Source organism: Chrysemys picta, chromosome 18 (genome assembly GCF_011386835.1).
Source record: "Chrysemys picta bellii isolate R12L10 chromosome 18, ASM1138683v2, whole genome shotgun sequence".
NCBI classification, from domain to species: domain Eukaryota; kingdom Metazoa; phylum Chordata; order Testudines; family Emydidae; genus Chrysemys; species Chrysemys picta.
In genome coordinates, this window is record NC_088808.1 from 26352849 (window position 1) to 26379223 (window position 26375).

Here is a 26375-nt window from a genome sequence, read left to right on the forward strand (position 1 = left end):
GAAAGGTTTGCAACGAACAATTCTACAGAAGAAAAGGTTTGCTGAAGCAAAGGAATGTACTAGCACCATCACAGGTGGTAATAAGGAACGGAGGATGGGGGGAGCCAGCGGCGCCCCTTATACCGCGGCATAAGAGCGCCGCTCCAGTGGGCGCCAGACCCAGTCCCCTACGGATACCACTGAGGGAAAAACTTGTGGCACTGGTGCATGTGGTGAGCACACACGCCTAACATGGAATGGACATGAGCAAGCACTCAAAGAAGAATTAAAATGATTACTTTCCGTTTTTTTCTATCACGGCTATATAGCAGCAGTAGCATATTTAACTGAGCCAGAGAGATGTACAGCAGTGGCTCTCAACCTTTCCAGGACTACTGTACCTCTTTCAAAAGCCTGATTTGTCTTGAGTACTCCCAAGTTTCACCTCACTTAAAAACTACTTGCTTACAAAAATCAGACATAAAAACACAAAAGTGTCACAGCACACTATTACTGAAAAATTGCTTACTTTCTCATTTTACCATGTAATTATAAAATAAATCAACTGTGATATAAATATTGTACTTACATTTCAGTGTATAATACATAGAGTAGTATAACCAAGTCATTGTCTGCATGAAATTTTAGTTTGACTTTGCTAGTGCTTTTTACATAGCCTGTTGAAAAGCTAGGCAAATGTCCAGATGAGTTGATGTACCCTCTGGAAGACCTCTGCGTACCCCCAGGGGTACTTGTACCCCTAGTTGAGAACCACTGGTATACAGTGTGTGATCTTGTTATTGGGCCCTTGTCATTTCATATTTATCCCCCCTACTGTTTGTTACTCCACTGATCCCATCATATCTAAAGTGGTATTGCAAGCTCTTTGGGGCTGGGGCTGCCTAATTACTATTTTCATTCATAAAGGAACTGTAATACTCTGGTACTGAAAAGAGCTGGGTGTTGGGAGGGTGTCTCAGTTCAGTTCTTAGTAGGTAACTGTCTCTTTTCTGAACCTCCCTCCATCATAACTGGCATCTTTGTTTGCAGTCTTATCCCTGAAAAATAGTTGTCAAAGATTCAGCAGGCCATTGAAACTGGATTGTCCTCCTCCTCCTAGGAAAGGTCCCTCCAGAGCAATGCTGAGGGATATTGGCAGGAGGTGAAGTAGAGCAAGCTTGCACAGCCACTTCTATGGATGAATAGAAAATTTCGGTCTTCAGCCACAAGGGCTGTCAATCCAAAATCTTTCACCATCTCCAAATTCACGAAACCAAAAGCCCAGAGGTATTGGAAATGTGATAATTGCCAGAGTGATTCAAAGCCAACACACAACCAGCCCCAACAATACTTTACCTTCCGCTGAGAAAGAAGGAAATTCTGGCATTTCATGAGCTGTTGGAGTCTGAGGAGAACTGTTTGAACTGGTTTCCTTGGAACTGCTATTGGATGATCCACTTACTGTTGCAGTAGCTTTAAAATAAATATCTGACTGAAATGACAAATAACACATTGTTAGCACAACAAGACTTCCCAGTTTAGCATTGAGACTGTGCCCAAAGAGTTGTCCTTTAAATGGTGCAGCCACTGTATGCTGATTTGCCAATGGAAAGGCCTTAAAGACATCTGGAGCTGGCTCTGGGAGGAGCACCCCAGAGTAAAAGAATCCTCTGGTGGTATACAGTTGGCAGAGCAGCCAGCTCCTACATGATCCCCCTACTTGCAGTTACAGAAGGTAGCATGGCCTGGGCTTTCCAGAGGGCTGTCAATTCCTGCCTGGGCCCCTTAGCCCTGTTGGCAATCAATGCACATTAGACAATGCACATTAGAGTAGCCTGAAGGGCAAAGGTGACCAGCCCAGATGGCTCCAGGAATGGGAGAAGGTCAAAAACAGCACCGAACCATATTGACACACTCCTGCCCTCCCAGGTTGGCTGTGTGCTCCTCAAATACAACTGAGGAACTGGACCAGAGTCCAAGGGTTTGGCTCAATAACCAACTTGTGTTCATATGAAGTTAAAAAATGTAGCCTAATCTTTCCTTTACTATCACTGCTCCTCATTACAAATAGAGAATTCTCCCTCCTTTTTCCAGGTGCATATATAAGGGCTAAGCACAAAACACACTGAGCCATCTTCATCCTTGAAATCATGGAATTACCCAGGGATGAAGTTGGCCTATTTGCATTTACTCCATGAACTCACATCTGGTGACTCACCGAACCCTTTTACCCTTTATTCAGTCAGAGGAATGTCAAGTGGAAAAGAGAAAGGAGTATTCCTAACTATGTAAAATGAAAGAAACTGGGAAAGACATTGGAAAAGGAGCATCTCTGGGTGAGCAATGGTAATATAAATGATAGTTTTCAGAGTAGCAGCCGTGCTAGTCTGTATCCGCAAAAAGAACAGGAGTACTTGTGGCACCTTAGAGACTAACACATTTATTTAAGCATAAGCTTTCGTGGGCCCACGAAAGCTTATGCTCAAATAAATGTGTTAGTCTCTAAGGTGCCACAAGTACTCCTATAAATGATAGTGCTGCGCTTGGATTTAAGATTTATACTCAAAAAAGGAATATGTATGGTCACTGCAGTCAATGAAATGTGCAGTCCTGTGTTTCTTTAAGATCATACATCTATATATACTGTTTCAAATTACATAAATAATCTGCAACCTAACTTGCTCATGTAGGATCAACTATTTTTGTGATTTTAATAGACTATTCTGAAGGTGATTGTCTCCATTCTATGCTTGCACACCCAGAAGTCTATTACCAGGAACTACACATACACATTGTAATGAGACCTCACACAGGGGCCCAATACAGTTTTCCTATGTCTTACCCTTGATGCAACAAGTTGAAGTTCAGGCACCACAGCTGTGTGGACTAGGTTCCCATTCACCACTAATCGTATCTCTATGGAATCAGTAGTGAAGGCCAGGATATAAGGGAAAGCACAAACTGCAAGGGAACAAGGGCTGCTATTACTGAGAACAATTATGAACATATATTTGTGTCAGATGTTTTACAAAAGCACCTAGAGCTTTTAAAAGATTCTAGAAGTTTCCTGAAAATCTGACCTCCTCTAACATCTCCGCTCTCTAGTGTAAATATTTTAGAAGTTTTTAAACAGCCTCTAAAATGCTCATGGATGTCCAATTGCATAAAGTCTGTGTGACTGCCTGACTCTCCACGTTTAGTAGGATGTAGATGGAATTTCTCAAATAGAGCAAATGAACAGAAATAGAGCAAATAGAAGGAAATGAATGGGCTGAGGAGAACAAGAAAAAAAAGCCAATGATCTCAGAATTTTGTTTCTGCATGGAAAGAATCTGCCAAAGGGTCCTTGTTTTTCTAAACTGTCAATGCAAAAATCTAGGTGAACTGGCACAGCCCTAGACTGAGTGTGACTTGGCTGCATTTCTGTAACACCCATTGCTTCTCCCGTAGGGGCCAAGTACAATTCCAAACCAAACGAAGATGTTAAACCATCCTACTAGGTTACTACAGTCTTTTCTTACCAATAGCATACGGAACCTGGTTCCAACTAAAGTGGAAGTCTGATGCCGATGTCTGGACCAAAGGAGAACCCCCATTATAGGGGCATACCTTTCTGTAGTAGCAGACATCTGTAACAAAAAACATCTGTTAACTCACATAGAAAATGACACAAATTAATATTAAATAAAATGGCTTAGAAAATTGGATTATATCTTCCTATACAGCTGTTAAAACCATAAGAACATGAATTCATTGACTACAATTTTTAAAGGGAGAAAAATAGGGGTAATATAGAATATATACTATATCGTGTCTCATCTGTGGTAAAATCCGATTTTAAGTGTCTACTTTGATGTCAAAGCTATTTATAATTTATTTTACAATTGTAAGAATTTTACAATTCATTAATATTTTATGAAATCATGTGTTCGCTTGTTTCCCGATCCTCCATTACTTGTCTGTGGCTAGAGACACAGGCAAGAAATGTTCTGAAGTTGATATCAATGGCACAGTATCTGTCAGCCACCACAGAACACCCTTTAAGCAGTCATACATTAGCACAGTTCACACTCCCCAAAGACTGAAATGTACAGAGAGGGGAAACTTCCATATGAGGCCTGGGGGATATTAGACACAGAGGTTTTATTAATCAAATGACTTGTGCACCCAGTCTCTCAGGAACAACAGTATTATTTTTACAATGGCTCAAATTCTATCATGGTTTTCATGCACTGCATGTTTTTCCACCAGCAAGTGCTTCTACAGCATCTACTTCTAATCATAAAACTGGTAATTTTCCAATACTAAAAAGCAAAAAGGAAAGAATAAAAGCATAGGTCAGCCAGTAAGAGAGGCAGGACTCCACTGACTGGCTTTTAAAATCTGGATTCATTGATTACTCAAAGAACATTATTATTACAGTAATTATTGCAGTGATTATCCAATGTGAACTATGACTCACCATCTATTTCCCTAGTTGCAGGATTTCTTTCAATTATGAATTATAAAATGCTTAAAAATTATCAGTACATCTGCAAAGTCAAATCAAGAAAGTCACCATCTTTCTATGAGTAGTACACACAACAGGGATTCTAGTAAAACTGAAAACCAGCTTACAAATCCCCATTCTTTTTATTTACTCTATTTACTTGGACTGAACTCTTGAATTTTGTCTGAAAGGATGCCATTACTCCCTCACATGTCTAGCCTTTTGTATTAACAGGGACTTATATGGACTTCATTACTGTAATGTTTGAGCACCTCACAATTTTTGATGTATTTATCCTCACAACATCTCTGTGTTGTCAAGAAATGCTATAACATTCATTACAGATGGTGAACTGGGCATAGAGACTAAGGCCCAATTTCTTAAAGGTATTTAAGCATTGCTTCTCTCAGTGTTGCAGTGCCTACCTAATTTAGGACCCCAAGTCTCATTTTCAAAAGGAATTTTGGTAGTTATGAGCCTAAATTCCATTGACTGTCAATGGGATTAGGCTCATAAGTGCCTGAACCCTTTTTGAAAATGACACTTAGGCTCCTAAATCAGGTAGGCATTGCAATGCAGAGCACAGCACTGCCCAAATACTTTTGAAAAGTTGGAGCCTAATTGTTTTGCCCAAGGTTACACAGGAAGTCTGTGGCAGAGCAAGGAATTGCATCAAAGTCTCAGGCAAGAGTCCTAATCACTGGATGGTTCATTAAAGATTGTGAGGGGCTCAGACACTTTGGTAATGGGGTCATATAAGAAAGAAAGGCGATTATAATAATGGATACCTCAGAGCTGACATTTTGGTGAGTAATTAACACCAGAGGTGGTTCTCCAAAATTGGGGAATTTCATTTGTACACCTGAAAATAAAAGCAGGTAGCTGATGTTTCTACATTCTGCACAGCTTGTCATAAAACAATAATGAAAATTATATTGAAAAACTGCTAACTTAGCAATATGTAGAATCATATCCCACAGATAAACAGGATTGATACAAGCAGACTGATATAATTAATGTTTTTAAACTTCCTTTGCTATTGCCCGGATCAAATAAAACAACACTTACAGTTATAACACAACAGTAGACCAGCTTCACCATCTTCATATACATCAATAGCTGCAACAAAATTAACCTGCAATGATAATGGGTAAGGGTAGTGGGCAGACTGGATACTGAAGTTATTACAAACTGCTTTTGAGAAAAATGCAACACTTTGTCCCAGAGTCAGTGGAGATACACTCCTGCAGCTCAGAACAAAATCTGTCATTTTCAAGTGTAGCCTTCTGTAGCTATGCCTTTATTTGGCACTCATTGTAAAGCCACTCTTAGTAAGGGATTAGATTAGTTTTCCAAACAATATTTTCGATAGTAACATCATAATGTAGTAATCGAATTTATTTGGAAACACAAATCTTTAGAAACGGGAAGTAACTTACCCTTCATAACTGGAAATCTGTAGATTCTTCAAGATCCGTAGTCCCTATCTGTATTCCACTGTGCGCTGATGTGTTGGAGACTGGAGAGTTCTAGCAAGTAGTGTCTGTCTGCGCCTATGTAGTTGTTCCCCTCGCGTTCCAGACTGAGGGCATAAAGGATGGTGTGGACTGACGCCTCTCCAGTTCCTCTTACTGCAGATCAGAGAGGATCCGAAGTAGAGGGGAATGAGGGCAGGTAGTGGAATACAGATAGGGACCACACATCTTGAAGAACTCCAGTTATGAAGACTACTTACATTCCCTTGTTTCTTTGAGTGCTGGTCTCTGTGTGTATTCCACTGAGAGTGACTGACAAGCAGTACTCAGAGAAAAGGAGGATGCGAGGATGTAGCTGGTATGGCTGCTTGTAGAACCACTATCCCAAAGGATGTGTCAGCAGAGAAGGCTTGAACCAAGGCATAATGTCTCATGAATGTGTGGTTGGAACTCTATATCACTGCCTGGCAAATGTCAAGCAGATGTACTTGTTGGAGTAATGGTAGTAAGGCTGCCTTTGCTCTTGTAGAGTGAGCCCATACCCTGTGTGTGATAAGACATTAGATAACAACATAGAATGCAACCAGAGATCCACTCTGAGATCCTCTGGGAGGAAATAGCTTGTCTTTGGACTCGTTCTACTTATTGCCAGAGACAGTCTAGGTGACTGATTTGTTCTGTTCTCTGTAGGTAAAAGGCTACAGCTTGTCTCACATCGTGGAGATGAAGTTTCCTTACTTTGATGGATGTGTGGGCCTTCAGAAAGAACACAGGTAAGTGCATATTCTGGTTTATGTGAAATTCCTAAACTGATTTAAGGGTGAATTTCAAGTGTAGTTGTAGTGAGATCTTGTCTTTATGAAATGTAGTATAAGGAGAGTCTGCCATTAGGGCCCCTAACTCATGTATTTGTCTGGCTGAGATGATAGCAGCAAGATAGGGAATCTTCATAGATTGGTAAAGCATCAAGTTAAAAGGGTGGCACAGTGATAGTTGGAAGCACTAAATTAAGATCTCATTGAGGGGTTGGTTTTATTACTCGTGGGAAAGTTCTAATTAAAACCCTTTAAAAACTTGGAGGTGATTGGGTGAATAAGGCAATGTAGCTGTCTGATGGAGGGTGATGTGCTGATTGCTCTTAGGTGAACCTGTATGAAGCTAAGGGAAAGGCCAAACTTCTTGAGCATAAGAAGGTAATGTGAGATATCAGGTATACTTGCTGAGTCAGGAGACTCACAGAGCTGCTGGGCCCAGATAGAGAAGTGCTTCCACTTGACGAGACATTTTCTCATGGAGTCTGTTAAGACTGATTCCCCACTCTGGCACTTTGAGTGCAGAAGGTGGGGGCCCGCAAGGATTCTAAAAATTAATACTGGCCACTCCAAGCTGGTATTAAACTCCCAAGGTCACAGTTTCTCTCTGAGCTTGGATGGGTAGATGCTGTCACCACCTAAGTGCAAAAAAACTCCTTGGAACCCAGGAAGGCTCACTTGGGAATTCCTTCCTGTGAGGTACCCACATGCCCTTTCACACACCCCCTCCCTTCCAGGGAAGAGCTCAAAAAGAAAACAAAGGAAATTAGCTGTTGCCCCCAGCTAATTAAACAACATATGCACAAACCTCTTACGACACCAAAATCCAATCCTGTTCATAAAAAAGGTACATTTTATTAAAAACAAAAAGAAAGAAAATACATCTGGAACTTAGACTTTTGCTAGATTAAAAAAAAGCAATAACAAAAATTAAGCATTAAGATAGCTCTCTTGAGGTTTAGTTTAAATGTTACAAGCAAAAAAAGCCATCTGGGGTTTATAAAATTTTTTATATTAATTAATTAATGGAGATATCCCATCTCCTAGAACTGGAAGGGACCTTGAAAGGTCATTGAGTCCAGCCCCCTGCCTTCACTAGCAGGACCAAGTACTGATTTTGCCCCAGATCCCTAAGTGGCCCCCTCAAGGACTGAACTCACAACCCTGGGTTTAGCAGGCCAACACTCAAACCACTGAGCTATCCCTCCGCCCTGCACAGAGGAGTCCACAAGCCAATAAGAAATAAAAGAAAAACCCTAATCGCGTCTTCCTGGACATTCCCTGATTACTTACATATTTGGGGTTTCAGATAAGTAGGGTTGAGGTATGATTTGATGCTTTTTCATACCTGATTTTAAAGCTTTTCACAGCATAGCTTCAGCCCTGCCCTGCTCTGTCCCCTCTCTCCAGAGAACAACAGACAAAGGGAATTCCCCCCTCCCCCATTTTAAAAAGTTCTGGCCCTCCCATTGGCTCTTTTGATCAGGTGCCCAGTCCCTTTCTTTTACCTAGCCAGGGAGACTTTTTTACCCTTTACTGGTAAAGCAAGCAGAGAACAGCCACCAAGAGGGACTTTATAGCTAACTCGCTGGCTGGGTGTCCATAAATGGAAGCTACTTCCCCCCTTCATTTATCACAGAGTCCACTCTACTATTAATAAGGATGACTTGCACGTTCTGGGAACAAGAACATTCTAGATCCGATGCCCATCCAAATACCAACCTGTGAGATGATGAATTCTGGGTTGGGATGTCGGATCTTGCCTTTTTCTTGAGTCAAGAGGTCTGGAAAGGAATTAATGCCAACTGGTGGTCAGGCTGACATGTACAGGAGAACTGGAAACTAGAACCTCCTGGTCCATCTGGGCATGATGAAATTGACTCATGCTTTATCACCTCGACTTCTGTAATACTCAAGGAAGCGGTGGGACAGGTAGGAATGCATAGTTCAGGTGGTCTGTCCAAGAAAGAAGGAAAGCAGTGCTGCTGGAGAATGGCCTTGACCTTCCCTAGAAAAAACAGTTACTAACCTTCATAACTGTTGTTCTTTGAGATGTGTTGTAGGTGTATGCACATCCCGAGCACAGTCGCCAGAAAATTTTCCCTCAGTAGTATCTGTTGGGGTGGCTCAAGCCCCCTCTGGTGCCGCATGCTCACAGCACCAGTATAAAGCCCCCAGCTGACCCTGCACCCACCTCAGTTCCTTCTTTTTTGGCTAGCTCTGATGTAGAGGGGGAAGAAAGCAGGTCATAGAATGCACATGTGCAGCACATCTTAAAGAACAACAGTTACGGAAGGTTAATAACAGTTTTTTCTTCTTTGAATGACTGCACATGTGCATTCCACTGTAGGAGACTCCCTCAAGCAGTTGCATAGGTGGTAAGATCAAAGTTTATGGACATGCTGACTGCAACATCGTCCCTGGACTGTTGAGTGATGGCATAATGAGAAGAGAATGTGTGTACTGATGACCAAATCTCTGCTCTGCAAATGCCTGAATAGGGATTTGTGCTAGGAATGCCACTGACGATGTTTGTGACCTTGTGGAGTGAGCAGTTAGGTTAGCTGGTGGCCGAAAACCCGCCTGATCCTAACACATATGATCAAGGATGAAATTCTCTGAGCAGAGAGAGGGAGACCCTTTATCCTGTCAGCTACTGCTATGAACAGTTGGGTGAATTTACAAATGATCTAGTCCTTTCTATGTAGAACACTAGGGCTTGTCTAACATTCAATGAGTGAAGAAGCTGCCCTTCCTTATTTGCATGTGGCTTCAGATAGAAAACCGGTAGGAAGTTTGCCTGATTGCTATGAAACTATGAAACCCAAGCAAAGGGGAAAACATTTTAGGGAAGGGCTGCAGACCAAAATGGATGAACAAGCATCTCAAACAGATTATTAAGAGAAAGCAAAATGCCTACAAGGAATGGAAGAAGGGATGGATCACCTTGCCTGGATCTGATTGAGGCCTCACAGTGTGCTCCATTAGGTGCTTCTGAAGTTGGAGTTCTTGCGTCTGCCATGTTTTCTGAGAAAAGAGCAGTAGACACTGCACTTAGTGGAGATATAAGCTTCTTCAAGGCAGTAAAGGCAGCACTGGTGGTTGTCGCTGATCAAAAAGGAGTGGGGGAAGGAAAGGCAATTCTTAAAGCCTGGGAGCCTGGTCATAATCTAGGTTCTGCACTGACAGAGGATTTCTCAGGATGGAGATTCTAACTTAAAAATTACTTATCTAACGATAACTAACAACATAAAACTTCTAAATATTTACAGAAAAGAATGCCTATGAGGATCAGTTCTTGACACTGGAGGATTCCTACTAAGGCCATGTGGTGGTAAAAAAGGACCTGGAGAGGCATCAGTCTGCACCGCCCCTTATAGCTTTGGTATGGACCACGAAAAAAGCAACTGCAGAGGCGTTGAGCAATGGATGCTACTTGCTAGAAATATCCAATTTCAGGCATATGGAGCACATGTGTACCAAAAGTGAATACACATAGGGACCAGAATTCAAGGAAGAAATAGGCTGTATTTCAGCAGAGCTGGCTGAGCCACCAGGCAGTGCTAAAAATGCCAGCTCTAAAAGGAAACTTTGTAAAACATCAAACAAAAAAACCCAACATTGCACACCATGACTGGGAGGCTGGAAAGACCATAAGCACCCATATCGTCCCTCTCAGGGATCTTAGCATTTAAAAACATGAATGAAACCAATCTGGCAGTTGTTCCAGGTTTAATTAATTCCTATATGACAATAAAGCATTGCTGAACAGATTTCAATACCCTGGAAAATAGGGCTACAATTAAGAACTGAGAATTATTGGAATGAGAGAAAATGGACATTGGAGAAAGTGGAAATTTTTATAAAGTATGGTCATCAGAAATTCTCAGACTGCAACCCTCAACTGATTCTTTGCAACTAAATTCAGTATCTGGAATGCCCATAAATAGGTTTAGAAGGATTAAATTTTTATTGGTGAATGTAGATAATGTTTATTTCACTGTATACACACAAATTAATGAAAATATATTTCCATAGATGATAAATGAAATTTACAGACAGGCAAAGTAAAAAAAATGCTGCTCAAGAACTTATTACAGTCAAAATCTAGTGATTTAGACTTTTGAATTAGGCTTTTTACAAATGGACTAGCAAATGAATAGTAAATATAGGTATGAACTTTTGATTTAAGGCTATTTACTTTGTCAGCTTCACATTTAAAAATTAGGGCTGTCAAGCAATTAAAAAAATTAATCGCGCTGTTAAACAATAATAGAATACTATTTATATAAATATTTTTGGATATTTTCCACATTTTCAAATATATTGATTTCAATTACAACACAGAATAGAAAGTGTACAGTGCACACTTTATTTTTTATTATAAATATTTGCACTACTGTACTTGTATTAAGTGAATTGAAAAATATTATTTATTTTATTTTTATAGTGCAATCTCTTTGTCATGGAAGTTCAACTTACAAATGTAAAATTATGTACAAAAAATAACTGCATTCAAAAATAAAACAATGTAAAACTTTACAACCTACAAGTTTACTCAGTCCTACTTCTTGTTCAGCCAATCGCTCAGACAACAAGTTTGTTTACATTTGTAGGAGATAATGCTGCCCCCTTTTTGTTTACAATGTCACCTGAAAGTGAGAACAGGCGTTCGCATGGCACTGTTGTAGCTGGTGTTGCAAGATATTTACATGCCAGATACACTAAAGATTCATATGTCCCTTCATGTTTCAACCACCATTCCAGAGGACATGTGTCCATGCTGATGATGGGTTCTGCTCAATAACGATCCAAAGCAGTGCAGACCAACGCATGTTCATTTTCATAATCTGAGTCAGATGCCATCAGCCGAAGGTTGATTTTCTTTTTTGGTGGTTCAGCTTCTGTAGTTTCTGCATCGGAGTGTTGCTCTTTTAAGATGTCTGAAAGAATGCTCCATACCTCGTCCCTCTCAGATTTTGGAAGGCACTTCAGATTCTTAAATCTTGTGTCAAGTGCTGTAGCTATCTTTAGAAATCTCACATTGGTACCTTCTTTGCGTTTTAACAAATCTGCAGTGAAAGTGTTCTTAAAAGTAACAACGTGCTGAGTCATTATCCAAGACTGCTACAACATGAAATATATGGCAGAATGCAGGTAAAACACATAGCAGGAGACTTGCAATTCTCCCCCAAGGAGTTCAGTCACAAATTTAATTAACACATTTTTTTTTTAAACAAGCATCATCAGCATGGAAGCATGTCCTCTGGAATGGTGGTCTAAGCATGACCAGCTCTTTGAGCTGTGGTCAAGTGAAAAATTCTCTAAGTTGTATCTGGCATGTAAATACCTTACAATGCCAGCTACAAAAGTGCCATGCGAAAATCTGTTCTCACTTTCAGGTGACATTGTAAATAAGAAGTGGGCAGCATTATCTCCCGTAAATGTAAACAAACTTGTTTCTCTTAGGTTTCAGAGTAACAGCCGTGTTAGTCTGTATCCGCAAAAAGAAGAACAGGAGTACTTGTGGCACCTTAGAGACTAACAAATTTATTAGAGCATAAGCTTTCGAAGAAGTGGGCTGTAGTCCACGAAAGCTTATGCTCTAATAAATTTGTTAGTCTCTAAGGTGCCACAAGTACTCCTGTTCTTCTTTTTGTTTCTCTTAGCAATTGGCTAAACAAGAAATAGGACTGAATGAACTTGTAGACTCTAAAGTTTTACATTATTTTGTTTTTGAGTGCAGTTATGTAACAAAAAAAAAATCTACATTTGCAAGTTGCGCTTTCACGATAAAGGGATTACACTACGGTACTTGTATGAGGTGAATTGAAAAATACTATTTCTTTTGTTTATGATTTTTACAGAGCAAATATTTGTTATAAAAATAATATAAAGTGAGTACTGTACACTTTGTATTCTGTGTTGTAATTGAAGTCAATATATTTGAAAATGTAGAAAAACCATCCAAAATATTTAATACATTTCAATTGTTCTACTTTTTAACAGTGCAATTAAAACTGCGATTAGGCGCAATTTTAATTAGTGTGTTAACTGCGATTAATCGACAGAGCTAGGAAAAATATAAAATTTGTGTTTTAGTGGTTTATAAAGCTTTATCTTTTTGAATCTCAACATCTACTGACATTAAATAATTATTGTCTGACCCTCAATTTCCTGCAACTGCGAATATTTAAATTGCTAACCAAAAATACTTTAAACCCATAATTATGCGTAATTGTGAAAATTTAAATAGATAAAAATGCTTTACAATAAACAGATTTTATCTGTTGAAATTATACAAAAATAAAAATTGAATTATTGGTGGTGTGCAGTATGTAATAAATAATCATGAAATTCTGTAAGTAGCACAATCAAAACTATAAACTAGTTATAATGGATACTGGACTGGAATCAGTATGGTGAGGGGCATGGTATGAAATCTTTTGATGCACTAGATCAGGGGTTCTCAAACTTCATTGCACCACGACTCCCTTCTGACAACAAAAATTACTTCACGACCCCGGGACGGGGGACCGAAGCCTGAGCCCGCCAAAGCCCAAGTCCCACCGCTCCGGGCAGGGGGGCCAAAGCTGAAGCTCAAGGGCTTCAGCCCCAGGCCGGGGCCTGCAACCTGAGTCCTGCTGCCCAGGGCTGAAGTCCTCGGGCTTTGGCCCTCAGTAGTGAGGCTTGGGCTTCAGCCCTGGGCCCCAGCAAGTCTAAGCCAGCCCTGGTGACCCCATTCAAAGAGGGTCGTGACCTCCTTTGGGGTCCTGACACACAGTTTGAGAACTGCTGCACTAGATTATACTAGACCAGGGGTCGGCAACCTACGGCACGCATGCCAAACATGGCACGCGAGCCGATTCTGAGTGGCACGCAGCTCCCCACCGCGGTCCCGGCCCTCAGCCCCCCTCAGCCTCCCTGCCCACTGCTCTCCTCTGCGGGGGCAGGAGGTAGAAGCTTGGTTCTGCGCCAGTCAAGCTTCCCTCCTCCCCCACCTCCTCTCCTTCCCTGGCCAATCAGTTGATGGCCCTAGCAAGGGGGAGGGGGAAGAGCGGCAGCGTGCACACAGCTCCGTAGATGAGGCAGAGAGAGGTAGGGACAGAGCCTGGGGGAAGGGGGTGGAACAGGGCATATCCCTTCCAGACCCCTGCCTTCTGCCCTGCACCCCCCAGCCCTCTGCCCTGAAGCCCCCCACCCCAACACACACCCATCCTTGTTTAGTGGGTCTGTACAGCTCAGGCAGTTGATAATGGGACCTGGAAAGAAGAAGTTACTCACCTTGTGCAGGTTTCAGAGTAGCAGCCGTGTTAGTCTGTATCCGCAAAAAGAAGAACAGGAGTACTTGTGGCACCTTAGTCTCTAAGGTGCCACAAGTACTCCTGTTCTTCTTTTCACCTTGTGCAGTAACAATGGTTCTTTGAGATGTGTCTCCCTATGGGTGCTTCACTGCATGTGCACTTGTGTCCCTGTGCTGCGGATCACAGAACGTTGGTAATAGTGTCCGACATGCACTATCCTCGTTGTGCCCTGCCACGAGGTTAACCAGAGAGCATGGGTGAAACCCCCTCCGTTCTTTCTCTACTGTGGAGTCCTTGGCAAGAACGCCAAAGTAGAGCGGAGGAGGGTGAGTTGTGAAGCCCCCATAGGAACACACATCTTGAGGAAACCATCGTTACTGCACATGGTAACTTCCTCTTCTTCTTCAAGCTATGTCCCCTATAGGTGCTCCCACTGTTAGGGACTCCCGAGCAGTATTCCTACTGGAGGACTGGGGCTTCAGAGTCGAGTCAGTTATAGATGACAATACTGTGGAACTGAAGATGGCATCGGAAGAGGAGGTTACTCACCCTGTGCAGTAACTGACGTTCTTCGAGATGAGTGTCCCTGTGGGTGCTCCACTCTAGGTGTTGGTGCGTCCCTGCGCCTTCACTCAGAGACTTTTCGTAGCAGTACTCGTACTGGCCACACATGCGCAGAGGCTGCCCCCTGCAGTGAGTCTAGGATAATAGTGCGCATGCGTGGCCAATCTCCTCAGTTCCTTCTCTACAACGGAGGCTACCCCAACTCCGAAGTAGAGGGGAGGAGGGTGGGTAGTGGAGCACCCACAGGGACACTCATCTCGAAGAACGTCAGTTACTGCACAGGGTGAGTAAAAGACGGTTACTCACCGTTGTAACTGTTGTTCTTCGAGATGTGTTGCTCATATCCATTCCATTAGGTGTGTGCGCGCCGCGTGCACGATCGTCGGAAGATTTTTACCCTAGCAACACCGGCGGGTCGGCTGTGGAGCCCCCTAGAGTGGCGCCTTCATGGCGCTGAATATATACCCCAGCCGACCCGGCGCCCCCTCAGTTCCTTCTTGCCGGCTACTCCGACAGTGGGGATGGGGGGCGGGTTTGGAATGGATATGAGCAACACATCTCGAAGAACAACAGTTACAACGGTGAGTAACCGTCTTTTCTTCTTCGAGTGCTTGCTCATATCCATTCCATTAGGTGACTCCCAAGCCCAACTTAGGTGGTGGGGTCGGAGTGAGACATTGCTGTGTGCAAAACCGCTGATCCGAAGGCAGCATCGTCCCTGGACTGCTGCACTAGTGCATAGTGAGCTGTAAACGTGTGGACTGATGACCAAACCGCCGCTCTACAAATGTCCTGGATCGGAACTTGCGCCAGGAAAGCCGTCGAGGAAGCTTGGGCCCTCGTGGAGTGGGCGGTGAGGTGTGGTGCTGAGACACCTGCCAGGTCATAGCAAGTCCGGATGCAAGACGTAATCCAGGAGGATAGGTGTTGTGATGAGACCGGTGAGCCTTTCATTCGGTCGGCCACTGCAACGAAGAGTTGCGTCGTCTTTCTAAAGTGCCTTGTGCGGTCAATATAGAAGGCCAGGGCCCTGCGTACGTCCAGAGAATGCAAACGTTGATCCTGGCGAGTAGCATGTGGTTTAGGGTGAAAGACCGGGAGAAATATATCCTGGTTGATATGAAATGGAGAAACCACCTTAGGGAGAAAGGCAGGATGTGGGCGGAGCTGCACTTTATCCTTATGAAAAACTGTGTAAGGGGGCTCGGATGTAAGTGCCCTGAGTTCAGAAACGCGCCTTGCTGAGGTGATGGCTACGAGGAAGGCTGTCTTCCAGGATAGGTACAGAAGTGAACAGGTGGCTAGTGGCTCGAATGGATGACCTGTGAGCTTGGAAAGAACCAGGTTGAGGTCCCACGTCAGAACGGGCTGACGTTGCTGTGGGTACATCCGGTCTAAGCCCTTGAGGAATCTAACGACCATCGGGTTAGAGAATACCGAAGACGCGAGTTCCCCTGGGTGAAAGGCTGAAATAGCGGCCAGGTGAACTTTAATTGAAGATATCGCCAACCTCTGTTGTTTTAGGGAGAGGAGATATTCCAAAATGAGAGGAATAGGTGCGTGCAACGGGGACGTGGCTCGTTGTTCGCACCAACAGGAGAACCGCTTCCACTTGGCCAAGTATGTGGTCCGTGTTGAGGGCTTCCTACTGCTCAGCAGAATCTGTTGGACAGAGTGCGAGCACTGCTGCTCTGCCTGGGTGAACCATGGAGCAGCCACGCCGTGAGGTGGAGTGATTGCAGGTCGGGGTGACGCAGGCGACCGTGGTCCTGAGAGATGAGATCCGGGCATAATGGAAGCGGGATCGGTGTCCGAACCGAGAGTTCCAACAGCGTGGTGTACCAATGTTGTCTCGGCCACGCTGGGGCGATCAGAATCACCTGTGCCTGGTCTCTGCGCAATTTGAGCAGTACCTTGTGGACCAGAGGAAACGGAGGGAAGGCATAAAACAGGTGGTTCTTCCAGGGAAGGAGAAACGCATCCGAGAGGGAGCCCGGAGCTCGACCTTGCAGGGAGCAGAACACGTGGCACTTCCTGTTGTCTCGAGATGCAAACAGGTCTATCTGGGGAAACCCCCACTTCTGGAAAACGGAATGTATGATGTCCGGACGGATAGACCACTCGTGTGTTTGAAAGGACCTGCTGAGTCGGTCCGCCAAAGTGTTCTGGACTCCAGGGAGGAACGATGCCGTGAGAAGGATTGAATGGGCGATGCAGAAGTCCCACAGGCGAATGGCCTCTTGGCATAGAATTGACGAACGTGCTCCTCCCTGCTTGTTGATGTAAAACATGGCCGTGGTGTTGTCGATGAGAACTAACACACAACGACCACGTAGGAGATTGAGAAATGCCTGGCACGCCAGGCGCACCGCCATCAGTTCCCGAACATTGATGTGCAGGGCTAGCTGGGGTGCAGTCCACAGGCCCTGGGTATGGTGCTCGTTGAGATGGGCGCCCCAACCCAGAGAGGAAGCGTCTGTGACCAGGTGCAGAGAGGGTTGTGGGGCGTGAAACGGCATCCCTTCGCAAACCACATTGTGATCTAGCCACCATGTGAGGGAGGTCAGGACCGAGTTCGGGATTGTGACCACCATATTCAGGCTGTCCCGATGTGGGCGGTATATTGATGACACCCAGGTCTGGAGTGGGCGAAGCCGAAGTCTGGCATGCCTGGTTACGTACGTGCAGGAAGCCATGTGACCCAGCAGGGTAAGGCACGACCTCACCGTGGTAGTTGGGAAGGCCTTGAGTCCTTGAATGAGACTCGTGATGGTGCAAAAGCGATTGTCTGGCAGGATGGCTTGTGCGCGTCTGGAGTCTAGAACCGCGCCGATGAATTCTATTCTCTGGGTAGGTTCTAGAGTGGATTTGTCCTTGTTGAGTAGGATACCCAACTTGTTGAATGTGTGCACTATTATGTGGACGTGATCTCGGACTTGTTCTTTGGTGCGACCGCGTACCAGCCAGTCGTCTAGGTACGGGAACACCTGTATCCCTTGCCGACGAAGGTACGCTGCCACGACAGCCATACATTTCGTGAACACCCGTGGGGCCGAGGATAGGCCGAAGGGAAGGACTGCAAATTGGTAGTGCACCCTGTTTACCACGAATCGCAGGAAGCGTCTGTGAGGCGGGTAAATAGCAATGTGAAAGTATGCGTCTTTCATGTCGAGGGCGGCGAACCAGTCTCCAGGATCGAGGGAAGGGATAATGGCCCCCAGAGAGACCATGCGGAACTTCAACTTTACTACGAATTTGTTGAGTCCGCGCAAGTCCAAGATGGGTCGCAGACCTCCTTTGGACTTGGGAATGAGGAAGTAACGGGAATAGAATCCCCTGCCCCTTAATTCCACTGGAACCTCCTCTATGGCCCCCATAGCGAGGAGCGTAGAAACTTCCTGTATAAGAAGTTGCTCGTGAGAAGGGTCCCTGAAGAGGGACGGGGAAGGGGGGTGGGAGGGGGGGATTGAAGAAAACTGGATAGCGTATCCCCTCTCCACTGTGCGAAGGACCCAACGGTCCGAAGTTATAAGGCACCAAACACGGTGGAAGTGGGAGAGGCGATCCCGAAAGGAGGGGTCTGGATCCTGGGGGATGACTGGGGCGCCGTCCTCGACCGCACCTTCAAAAGTTCTGCCTAGGGCCTGAAGGTGGTCTAGGTGGCCCCTGGTTCTGACCAGGTTGAGGGCCGGTCCACCTTCTTCTACCACCTCGCCCTCGCCTCCGGGCCGAGTCCTGTCTCTGACGAGGCAGGGGGGGGGGGGTAGAAGCGCTGAGGCTGCGGTCTAAATGGCCTGCGCTGAGGGCCCACAACATGCATCCCCAAGGAACGCATGATCGTCCTGGAGTCCTTGAGGCTCTGCAGGCGAGAGTCCGTCTTTTCAGAAAACAACCCTTGACCTTCGAAGGGTAGATCCTGCAGGGTTTGCTGCAGTTCCTGAGGCAGACCCGAAACCTGGAGCCAGGAGATCCTCCGCATAGCGATACCTGAGGCCAGGGTTCTCGCAGCAGAGTCCGCTATGTCTAAGGAGGCCTGTAAGGAGGTCCGAGCCACCTTCTTACCCTCCTCTACCAGGGCTCCAAACTCCTCCCTGGACTCTTGGGGAACCAACTCCTTGAACTTCCCCATAGAGTTCCAGGAGTTAAAACTATAGCGGCTCAAGAGCGCCTGTTGATTAGCCGCTCTAAGTTGCAGCCCCCCGGCTGAGTAAACTTTACGGCCGAATAAATCGAGGCGCTTAGCCTCCTTTGATTTGGGCGCTGCGGCCTGCTGACCGTGGCGCTCCCTTGCGTTCACTGATGCCACCACCAGAGAACACGGCTGAGGGTGGGTATACAAGTACCCGTAGTCTTTAGACGGGACAAAGTATTTCCTTTCCACCCCTCTCGCTGTGGGCGGGATAGAGGCAGGAGTCTGCCATATCGTAGAAGCATTGGCCTGAATCGTGCGGATCAGGGGTAACGCCACCCTCGATGGGGCATCCGCTCCGAGGATATTCACGATCGGGTCGTGCACCTCCACTATCTCCTCCGCCTGCAGGTCCATGTTACGGGCCATCCTGCGCAGAAGATCCTGGTGAGCCCGAAGATCTATTGGAGGTGGGCCTGTGCACGATGTGCCCGCCACTGCCTCATCCGGAGAAGAAGAGGAAGATGCCTCCGGTGGAACAGGATCCAAGGGCTGGTCCTGTTCTCCCTGTTCCTGGGCTGGAACGTCACCTGCGCCTGGGTCCAGGGCGTCCGGTGGTGTGGACACAGAAGCCTCCATGCCCCCTGGCGGAGGCCGAGAAATGGTGGACTCCGGGGCCCTTCTGACGGAGTGACCGGAGCGAGAGGTCGAAGCAATTGGAGCCCCTTGCGCCTGATGGTACGCCCACGGGGTCCAAAACGACCAGTGAGATGGGCCATGGAAATGGTCCCCTGTGTCCTGCCAGTGTCCTAAGTCCTGTTCCTCGGCTTGCCCCTGAGGGGGGTATGCCGACCTCGAGAGGTCCTCCGAGGAGCGGGACACCGATCTCGATGGCCACGGCGGTGCCGAGAGCGTCGAGACGATTCCTGCGGGCTGCGGTGCCGCACGGTGCCGGTCCGGAGATGATCTATCTCTACGCGGTGCCGGCGATCGGTGCTGGGACCGCGACCGGTGCCGATGACCTCGTCGGTGCCGGGAGTCGGATCTGGACCTCGACGAGGACCTGGAGTATGCCCGGTGCCGGGAGCGGCCTCTCGACGTCGAGCGTCGACCGTAGCGGTGCCGAGAACTACGTCTCGACGTTGATCGGTGCCGACGATCATAGCGGTGCCGAGACGTAGAGCGGTGCCGCGAAGAAGATCTTGGCCGCGAGTACGACCGGTGCCGAGACGATATCCGGTGCCGGGACTGCGAGCGGCGTGGGGACCTGCTTCGGGACCTGGATCGGTGCCGAGGTTCCAGCCCTTGCGATGGAGGGCGCATCAAGGCAGGTTTCCCCCTCGACTGGACCGGGCGAGTCAACGGTGCCGTCGGTGCCGGTGGTTGGGGCGGTGCCGGCTCCGTGAGAGCTATTAAGTCTCTCGCCGCCGCGAAGGTCTCTGGAGTCGACGGGAGGCACTGTATCACCGCCGGTCTCGGTGGAGACGCTATCTGCACCGGACTCAACGGCCTCGGTGCCGGAGTCGACGGTGCTGGAGGCACCTGTTTCCGGTGCTCCACCGGTGGACGCGGCTCTACCCCCGGCACTGGGGGAGCCGGCGTCTTCGGCACAGAGGTCCCCGTCTTATGGGCTTTTTTATGCCCCGGGGATAATGACTGGCGCCGAGGCACTTGCTGTACTTGCGGTGCCGACGAGGTTCGGTGCCGGGGAGGCTTGTCCGACGCCACTCGCGTGGTCGTCATAGCCGGTGCCGCCGGGGCACTGCGCACCGAGGCGCTAGGTGCCGGGGCCTGACTTGTAGATGGAGCGTCCGGACTAAGTGCTGCCTCCATCAGGAGTTGCCGGAGCCGAAAGTCCCGCTCCTTCTTGGTCCTTGGTCTGAAGGCCTTACAGATCTTGCACTTATCTGTTTGATGGGACTCTCCCAGGCACTTCAGACAGGAGTCGTGCGGGTCGCTCGTGGGCATAGGCTTAGCGCAGGAGGCGCACTGCTTGAAGCCGGGAGCGTTGGGCATGAGCCCGGCCCCGCGGTCGGGGGAGAAAGGGGGGGAGACGACCCCCCTACTCCCCTAAACTACAATAACAACTAAACAACTTTAAACTATTTAACTATAAACACTAGAACTACAACTATAACTATAACTGCGAATGACTAACTAAGCTAGGGAAAGTGGAGAACAGCTAAGCCGCGCTCCACAGTTCCAACGACCGTCAGGGGCGGTAAGAAGGAACTGAGGGGGCGCCGGGTCGGCTGGGGTATATATTCAGCGCCATGAAGGCGCCACTCTAGGGGGCTCCACAGCCGACCCGCCGGTGTTGCTAGGGTAAAAATCTTCCGACGATCGTGCACGCGGCGCGCACACACCTAATGGAATGGATATGAGCAAGCACTCGAAGAAGAACCTCCTCTTCTTCGAGAGAGATGTCCCTGTGCTCCACTCTAGGTGACTTAAAAGCCGTGTATCTTAAGGAGGTAGGGACTTCGGATCTGATAGGAACGCCGTTGATAGTACAGCCCTGCCCAAACGTATATCAGATAGAGGGCCTTGAGTAAGGGCATAGTGTTTAACAAAAGTGTGCTCAGAGGACCAGGTAGCTGCTTTACAGATATCAGCCAGGGGAACTTTGCGTAAGAATGCTACAGAGGCAGCCATAGATCTAGTGGAGTGTGTTCTGATGCCGTCTGGAGGTGTAACTTTCTTCATCTGATAGCACAACCGAATGCACTGAGAAATCCAGTTCGAAAGTCTCTGGGTAGAAATAGGTGTACCTCTGGAACGCTCCGCGATGGAAACAAAAAGTCTGGAAGAATTTCTAAAAGGTTTGGTTCTATCCAAATAGAAGGACAAGGCCCTGCGTACATCTAGTGTATGCATTGAGGCTTCGAACGAGTTCGCATGTGGCTTTGGGAAAAAGGTTGGTAAGTGAATCGGCTCATTAATGTGGAACGAGGAGTGTACTTTAGGAAGAAAATTGGGGTGTAACCTGAGGGTAACCTTGTCTTTGAAAAATATCGTATATGGTGGGTCTGCCATAAGAGCTGCTATTTCTCCTGCCCGCCTGGCGGAGGTAATTGCCACTAAAAATGCTGTTTTCATCGAAAGGTGTAAAAGGGAACACGTGGCTAGGGGTTCAAATTGTTGTTGGGTTAGGCAAGAGAGAACGAGATGAAGGTCCCACGGGGTGGTGGGTGGTTTTATGTCTGGGTATAGGGTTTGGAGTCCCTTGAGGAAGCGCTTGGTGATAGGATGAGCAAATACGGAAGTACCCTCAATTTTGTCATGAAAAGTTGTAATAGCAGCTAAATGGACCCTGATGGAACTGGAAGAAAGGCCGGATTGCTTAAGGTCCAATAGGTAGTCAAGTATGAGCGGAAGAGGTGCTGACGTGGGACTAAATTGTTTAGTTGAACACCAGTGTGTGAATCGTTTCCACTTACATAGATAGGTGGTGCGAGTAGATTGTGTTCTGCTATGCAGGAGCACTCTTTGAACTTGTTCAGAACAATCTAGTTCATTTTGGGAGAACCATGTAGGAACCATGCTTTGAGGTGGAGCATGGATAAGTTGGGGTGGAGAAAACGGCCGTGTTGTTGTGATAGGAGGTTCGGAATGAGAGGCAAGGGGATTGGTGGTCGAATGGACATTTTGGTGAGAAATGGAAACCAGAACTGTCTGGGCCATGATGGGGCAATTAGGATCACTTTGGCTCCATCTGTTCGTATTTTTATCAGGACCCTGTTCAGAACCGGTATCGGGGGAAACGCATACAGTAAGTTTTGGTGCCATGGGATCATGAATGCGTCTCCCAGGGAATGTTTGCCTAGCCCTGCTCTGGAGCAAAAATTGGGACATTTCTTGTTTTTTGCAGTTGCAAAGAGGTCTATTACTGGATAGCCCCAAATGCGGAATATGTCGCGAATGATGTGCTCGTTTAATTCCCATTCGTGATCCCACGGGAAACGTCTGCTTAGTTCGTCCGCTGTGGTATTCATCACTCCAGGAAGGTAGGCCGCTGATACCTGGATGTTGTTCGCAATGCACCAGTTCCAGAGTTTCATAGCCTCTGTGCACAGGGACTGGGATCGAGCTCCCCCCTGCCTGTTCACGTAGAACATGCATGCAATATTGTCTGTCATTATGCGTACGTGTTGGTTCTTGATCAGTGGTAGGAATTGACGGCACGCATTGCGAATGGCTCGAAGTTCTAGGACATTTATATGGAGAGAGGTCTCGGTTGAAGACCAAAGCCCCTGGGCTGTGTGGTGAGACATGTGTGCACCCCATCCTGTCAGAGATGCATCGGTCGTCAGTATGAGGGATGGAGCCTGCTGAAGAAAGGGGACTCCAGAGCAGAGGTTGGAGTGAATTGTCCACCACTGTAGAGAATCTTTGACTCGGGCAGGTATGGAGAGAGTCTTGTTTAGAGGGTGCACATTCGGCCTGTACACCGTGGCCAACCACGCTTGGAAGCACCTCATATATAGACGTGCATTTTGAACGACGGAGGTGCACGAGGCCATGTGACCTAGTATTTGTAGGCAGTCCCGGACAGTCACCTGGGGACTGTTGCGAATCCTTGTGGCTAGTTGACTTATAGAATTGAAGCGAGCTGGTGGGAGAGATGCCAACCCCGTCTGGGAGTCGAGGTATGCCCCTATGAACTCCAGTTGTTGGGTGGGGTATAATGTGGATTTGTTTTTGTTTACTTGCAGGCCTAAAGATAGGAAACAATCGATGGTAAGCCGTATGGATCGGAGAGCTTCGTCGAACGTTGAAGCTTTGAGGAGGCAATCGTCTAGGTAAGGAAATATTACGACCCCTTGTTTTCTGAGGTAGGCTGTAACTACGGCTAGGATCTTGGAAAAAACACGGGGGGCCATGGACAGTCCGAAAGGGAGAACCCTGTATTGGAAATGTGTGGAGCCGAGAGTAAAGCGTAGGAATCGTCTGTGGGATGGGTGTATAGTCACATGAAAATAGGCATCCTGTAGGTCGAGGGCTGAAAACCAGTCGCCCTGCTCCAGCGCTGGGATTATAGTGGTGAGAGTGACCATCTTGAACTTTTGCTTTTTGACAAATTTGTTGAGCCGCCTGAGGTCGAGGATTGGTCGCCATCCCCCATTTTTCTTCTCTGTTAAGAAATAATGGGAGTAAAAACCCTTCCCTCTGTGTCGTTCTGGCACAGTTTCTACTGCTCCCAGTTGAAGGAGATGCTGCACTTCTTGGAAGAGTAGTTGCTCGTGAGATGGGTCCCTGAAGAGGGACGGGGAGGGTGGGTGGGTGGGAGGGAGGGAGAGGAAGGGGATGGCGTATCCAATTGTAACTACCTCTATGACCCATTTGTCGTATGTAATTTTCTGCCATTGATGAGAGAATGGTCGTAGGCGGTGTCCAAAGATAGGTGTGCCGGCTGAAGTGGGAACGCTGTTTTCTAAACCCTCGACCAATGCTTCAAATCTGCCTATTAGTTGGAGGGGGTTGCAGCGCCCCTGTAGAATTAGGACGACGACGCTGGAATCTTGGTCTTTGGCGTCGTTGTTGCTGTTGTTGTTCCTGTGGTCTATAGGAGTGTTGTGAAAATGTGGGGTAGCGTGGTCGGTTATAAGGTTGATATCTATATTGTCGTCTTCTGGTCGCAGGTGGCTGGAGGCCTAGGGACCGGAGGGTTGCTCTTGCGTCCTTCATCGAATGCAGCATGTCGTTTGTGGTGGAGGCAAAAAGTTTTTCCCCATCAAAGGGAAGATCTTCAATGGTGCTCTGGACCTCTCGAGGGAAGAAGGAGGAAGAGAGCCATGAACCTCGTCGCATGACCACTGCTGTGGCGGTCGACCTTGCTGCAGTGTTAGCTACATCGAGGGCCGCTTGGAGAGCGGTGCGTGATATGGCTTGTCCCTCGGAAACCAGAGCTGTGAATTGTTGTTTCTTCTGTTCTGGGATGTGATCAATAAAATCCATGAATTTATTATAGTTTTTGTGGTCATATTTTGCAAGGACTGCGGTATAATTAGCTATGCGAAATTGTAGCGTCGAGGATGCATATACTTTACGGCCGAAGAGGTCCAGGCGTTTACTGTCCTTGTTGGCTGGGGTGGAGCGGGCGTATTGTTGTTTGGCCCTCTGGTTTGCTGCGTCCACTACCAATGAGTTTGGCGCTGGATGGGTAAAAAGGAATTCAGAGCCCTTTGAAGGAATGAAGTACTTCCTGTCTGCTTGTTTACAGGTAGGTAGGCTAGTGGCTGGATTCTGCCAGATGGATTTAGCGGGTTCTAAAAGGGCTATGTTGATTGGTAATGCCACTCTAGAGGAAGAAGAGGGCTGCAAAATGTCTGTTAGTTCATGCCGTTGTTCAGTGACTTCCTCTAAGTTAATTTTCAAGTCACCTGCAGCTCTTTTAAAGAGGTCTTGGAATTTGGCATAGTCATCCGACGGGGTTGGAGGAAGGGGAAGTAAGGCTTCCTCAAGCGTTACGTCGGACTCTGCTGGAATAGGAGCAGGACTCAGTTGCTCCTGGGAGTGTGACGGTGCTGCCTGGTATCTTATGTCACTGGCAGGTCCGTCACGAGGCAGTGCTAAACCGGTGTTGCACCTGGTTGAAGTGCCGTAGCGCATGTGTTCTCAGGGGTACGGTGCCCAACATTGCCAAGGTGGTGGGTAGGGCATAGGTGTTGCCATCCAAGGGTTCACTCCCCATGGTGCAGGATACTGAGAACAGGCTGAGGTAGTTTTTTTGTAACCCCTGTTGATCTGGGTCTGGGAGTCTTGAGAAGGAGAAAAAACTGCCTGTGGATCAGTTTCCTCCTCACTGGAGGAAGGTTGTTCTGATCCTGAATCCAGCATTGGAGAAAAACAGGCATTTATCAGGGGAGACTGCAGAATAGGTGAGACCAATAGATCTGCTGTCTGAGTGAATTGAAAAGGTGAGGCTCCTGCATGAGGTGAAAGCTGCGGAGGAGGAAGTTGCCCTGAGGGAACATTCCTCTGAGCAGGGGTTTTTCCTTTGATCTCCCTGTCAGCCTGTGCTGCGATTGCCGATTGCCGGTGCCGTGGTAGGTGCCGGGGGGACAATATCAGCCCGCACAGGATCAGGCAAGGCTGGAAATGTCGGCACCGTGTTCGTCTCGGTGCCGAACGGTGCCATAAACGAGGCAGGCAACTGAAAGCCTGAATCCTCGGCACCGGAGCTTCGCGCCGCCGCCGCAGCCTGAGGCGGCTTTCGTGCGGTGCCTGAGGAGCCCGGCTCTTCAAAAGTGCTGAGGCGAGGAAACACAGGCAGGGAAACTGTTGACCTGCCTGAGGCACTTTTGTGCCTCACCAACTTCTTTGCTGGAGAGGGCTGCCCCTTTTTTGTAGCTTTCTTCGGTTTTTTTGAAGCAGGGGGGCTGTGGCGGGCAGTAGAGCTGGAGTCGGCTCCTGGGTCTGAAACTGACCCGATAGACTTCTGCAGGAGGAGCAGTTTCAGTTTAAGCTCCCTGTCCTTTCGTGCCCTGGAACTGAGTTTGGTACAGTGGGCACATTTTTGGGGAATGTGTGTTTCCCCCAGGCATTTTATACAATGAGAGTGGCCATCAGAGAGCGGAATAGCATCCTTACACGTAGAGCAGCACTTAAAGCCTGTGGAGC

At 47.2% G+C, this 26375-nt stretch overlaps 1 protein-coding gene across 18 annotated transcripts in view; it reads right to left on the reverse strand.

Annotated features, from left to right (window-relative positions):
- The window catches only part of GARNL3 (GTPase activating Rap/RanGAP domain like 3), a 207732-nt gene that overhangs the window by 25446 nt on the left and 155911 nt on the right, over positions 1-26375 (reverse strand). For 17 of the 18 annotated variants that reach the window (XR_006175434.2, XM_042854464.2, XM_042854456.2 and 14 more), the window contains 4 exons: positions 5537-5603; positions 3501-3608; positions 2822-2940; positions 1336-1471 (listed from right to left, as the gene is read on the reverse strand). Coding sequence is in view for 16 of the 18 variants with exons in the window: in XM_042854464.2 (XP_042710398.1) it covers positions 1336-1471; positions 2822-2940; positions 3501-3608; positions 5537-5603 (430 nt within the window). In the remaining 2 variants the exon portion in view is untranslated. Of the gene's footprint in view, positions 1-1335; positions 1472-2821; positions 2941-3500; positions 3609-5256; positions 5331-5536; positions 5604-26375 lie in introns of all 18 variants that reach the window. The other variant, XR_010593743.1, reaches the window with a different exon arrangement.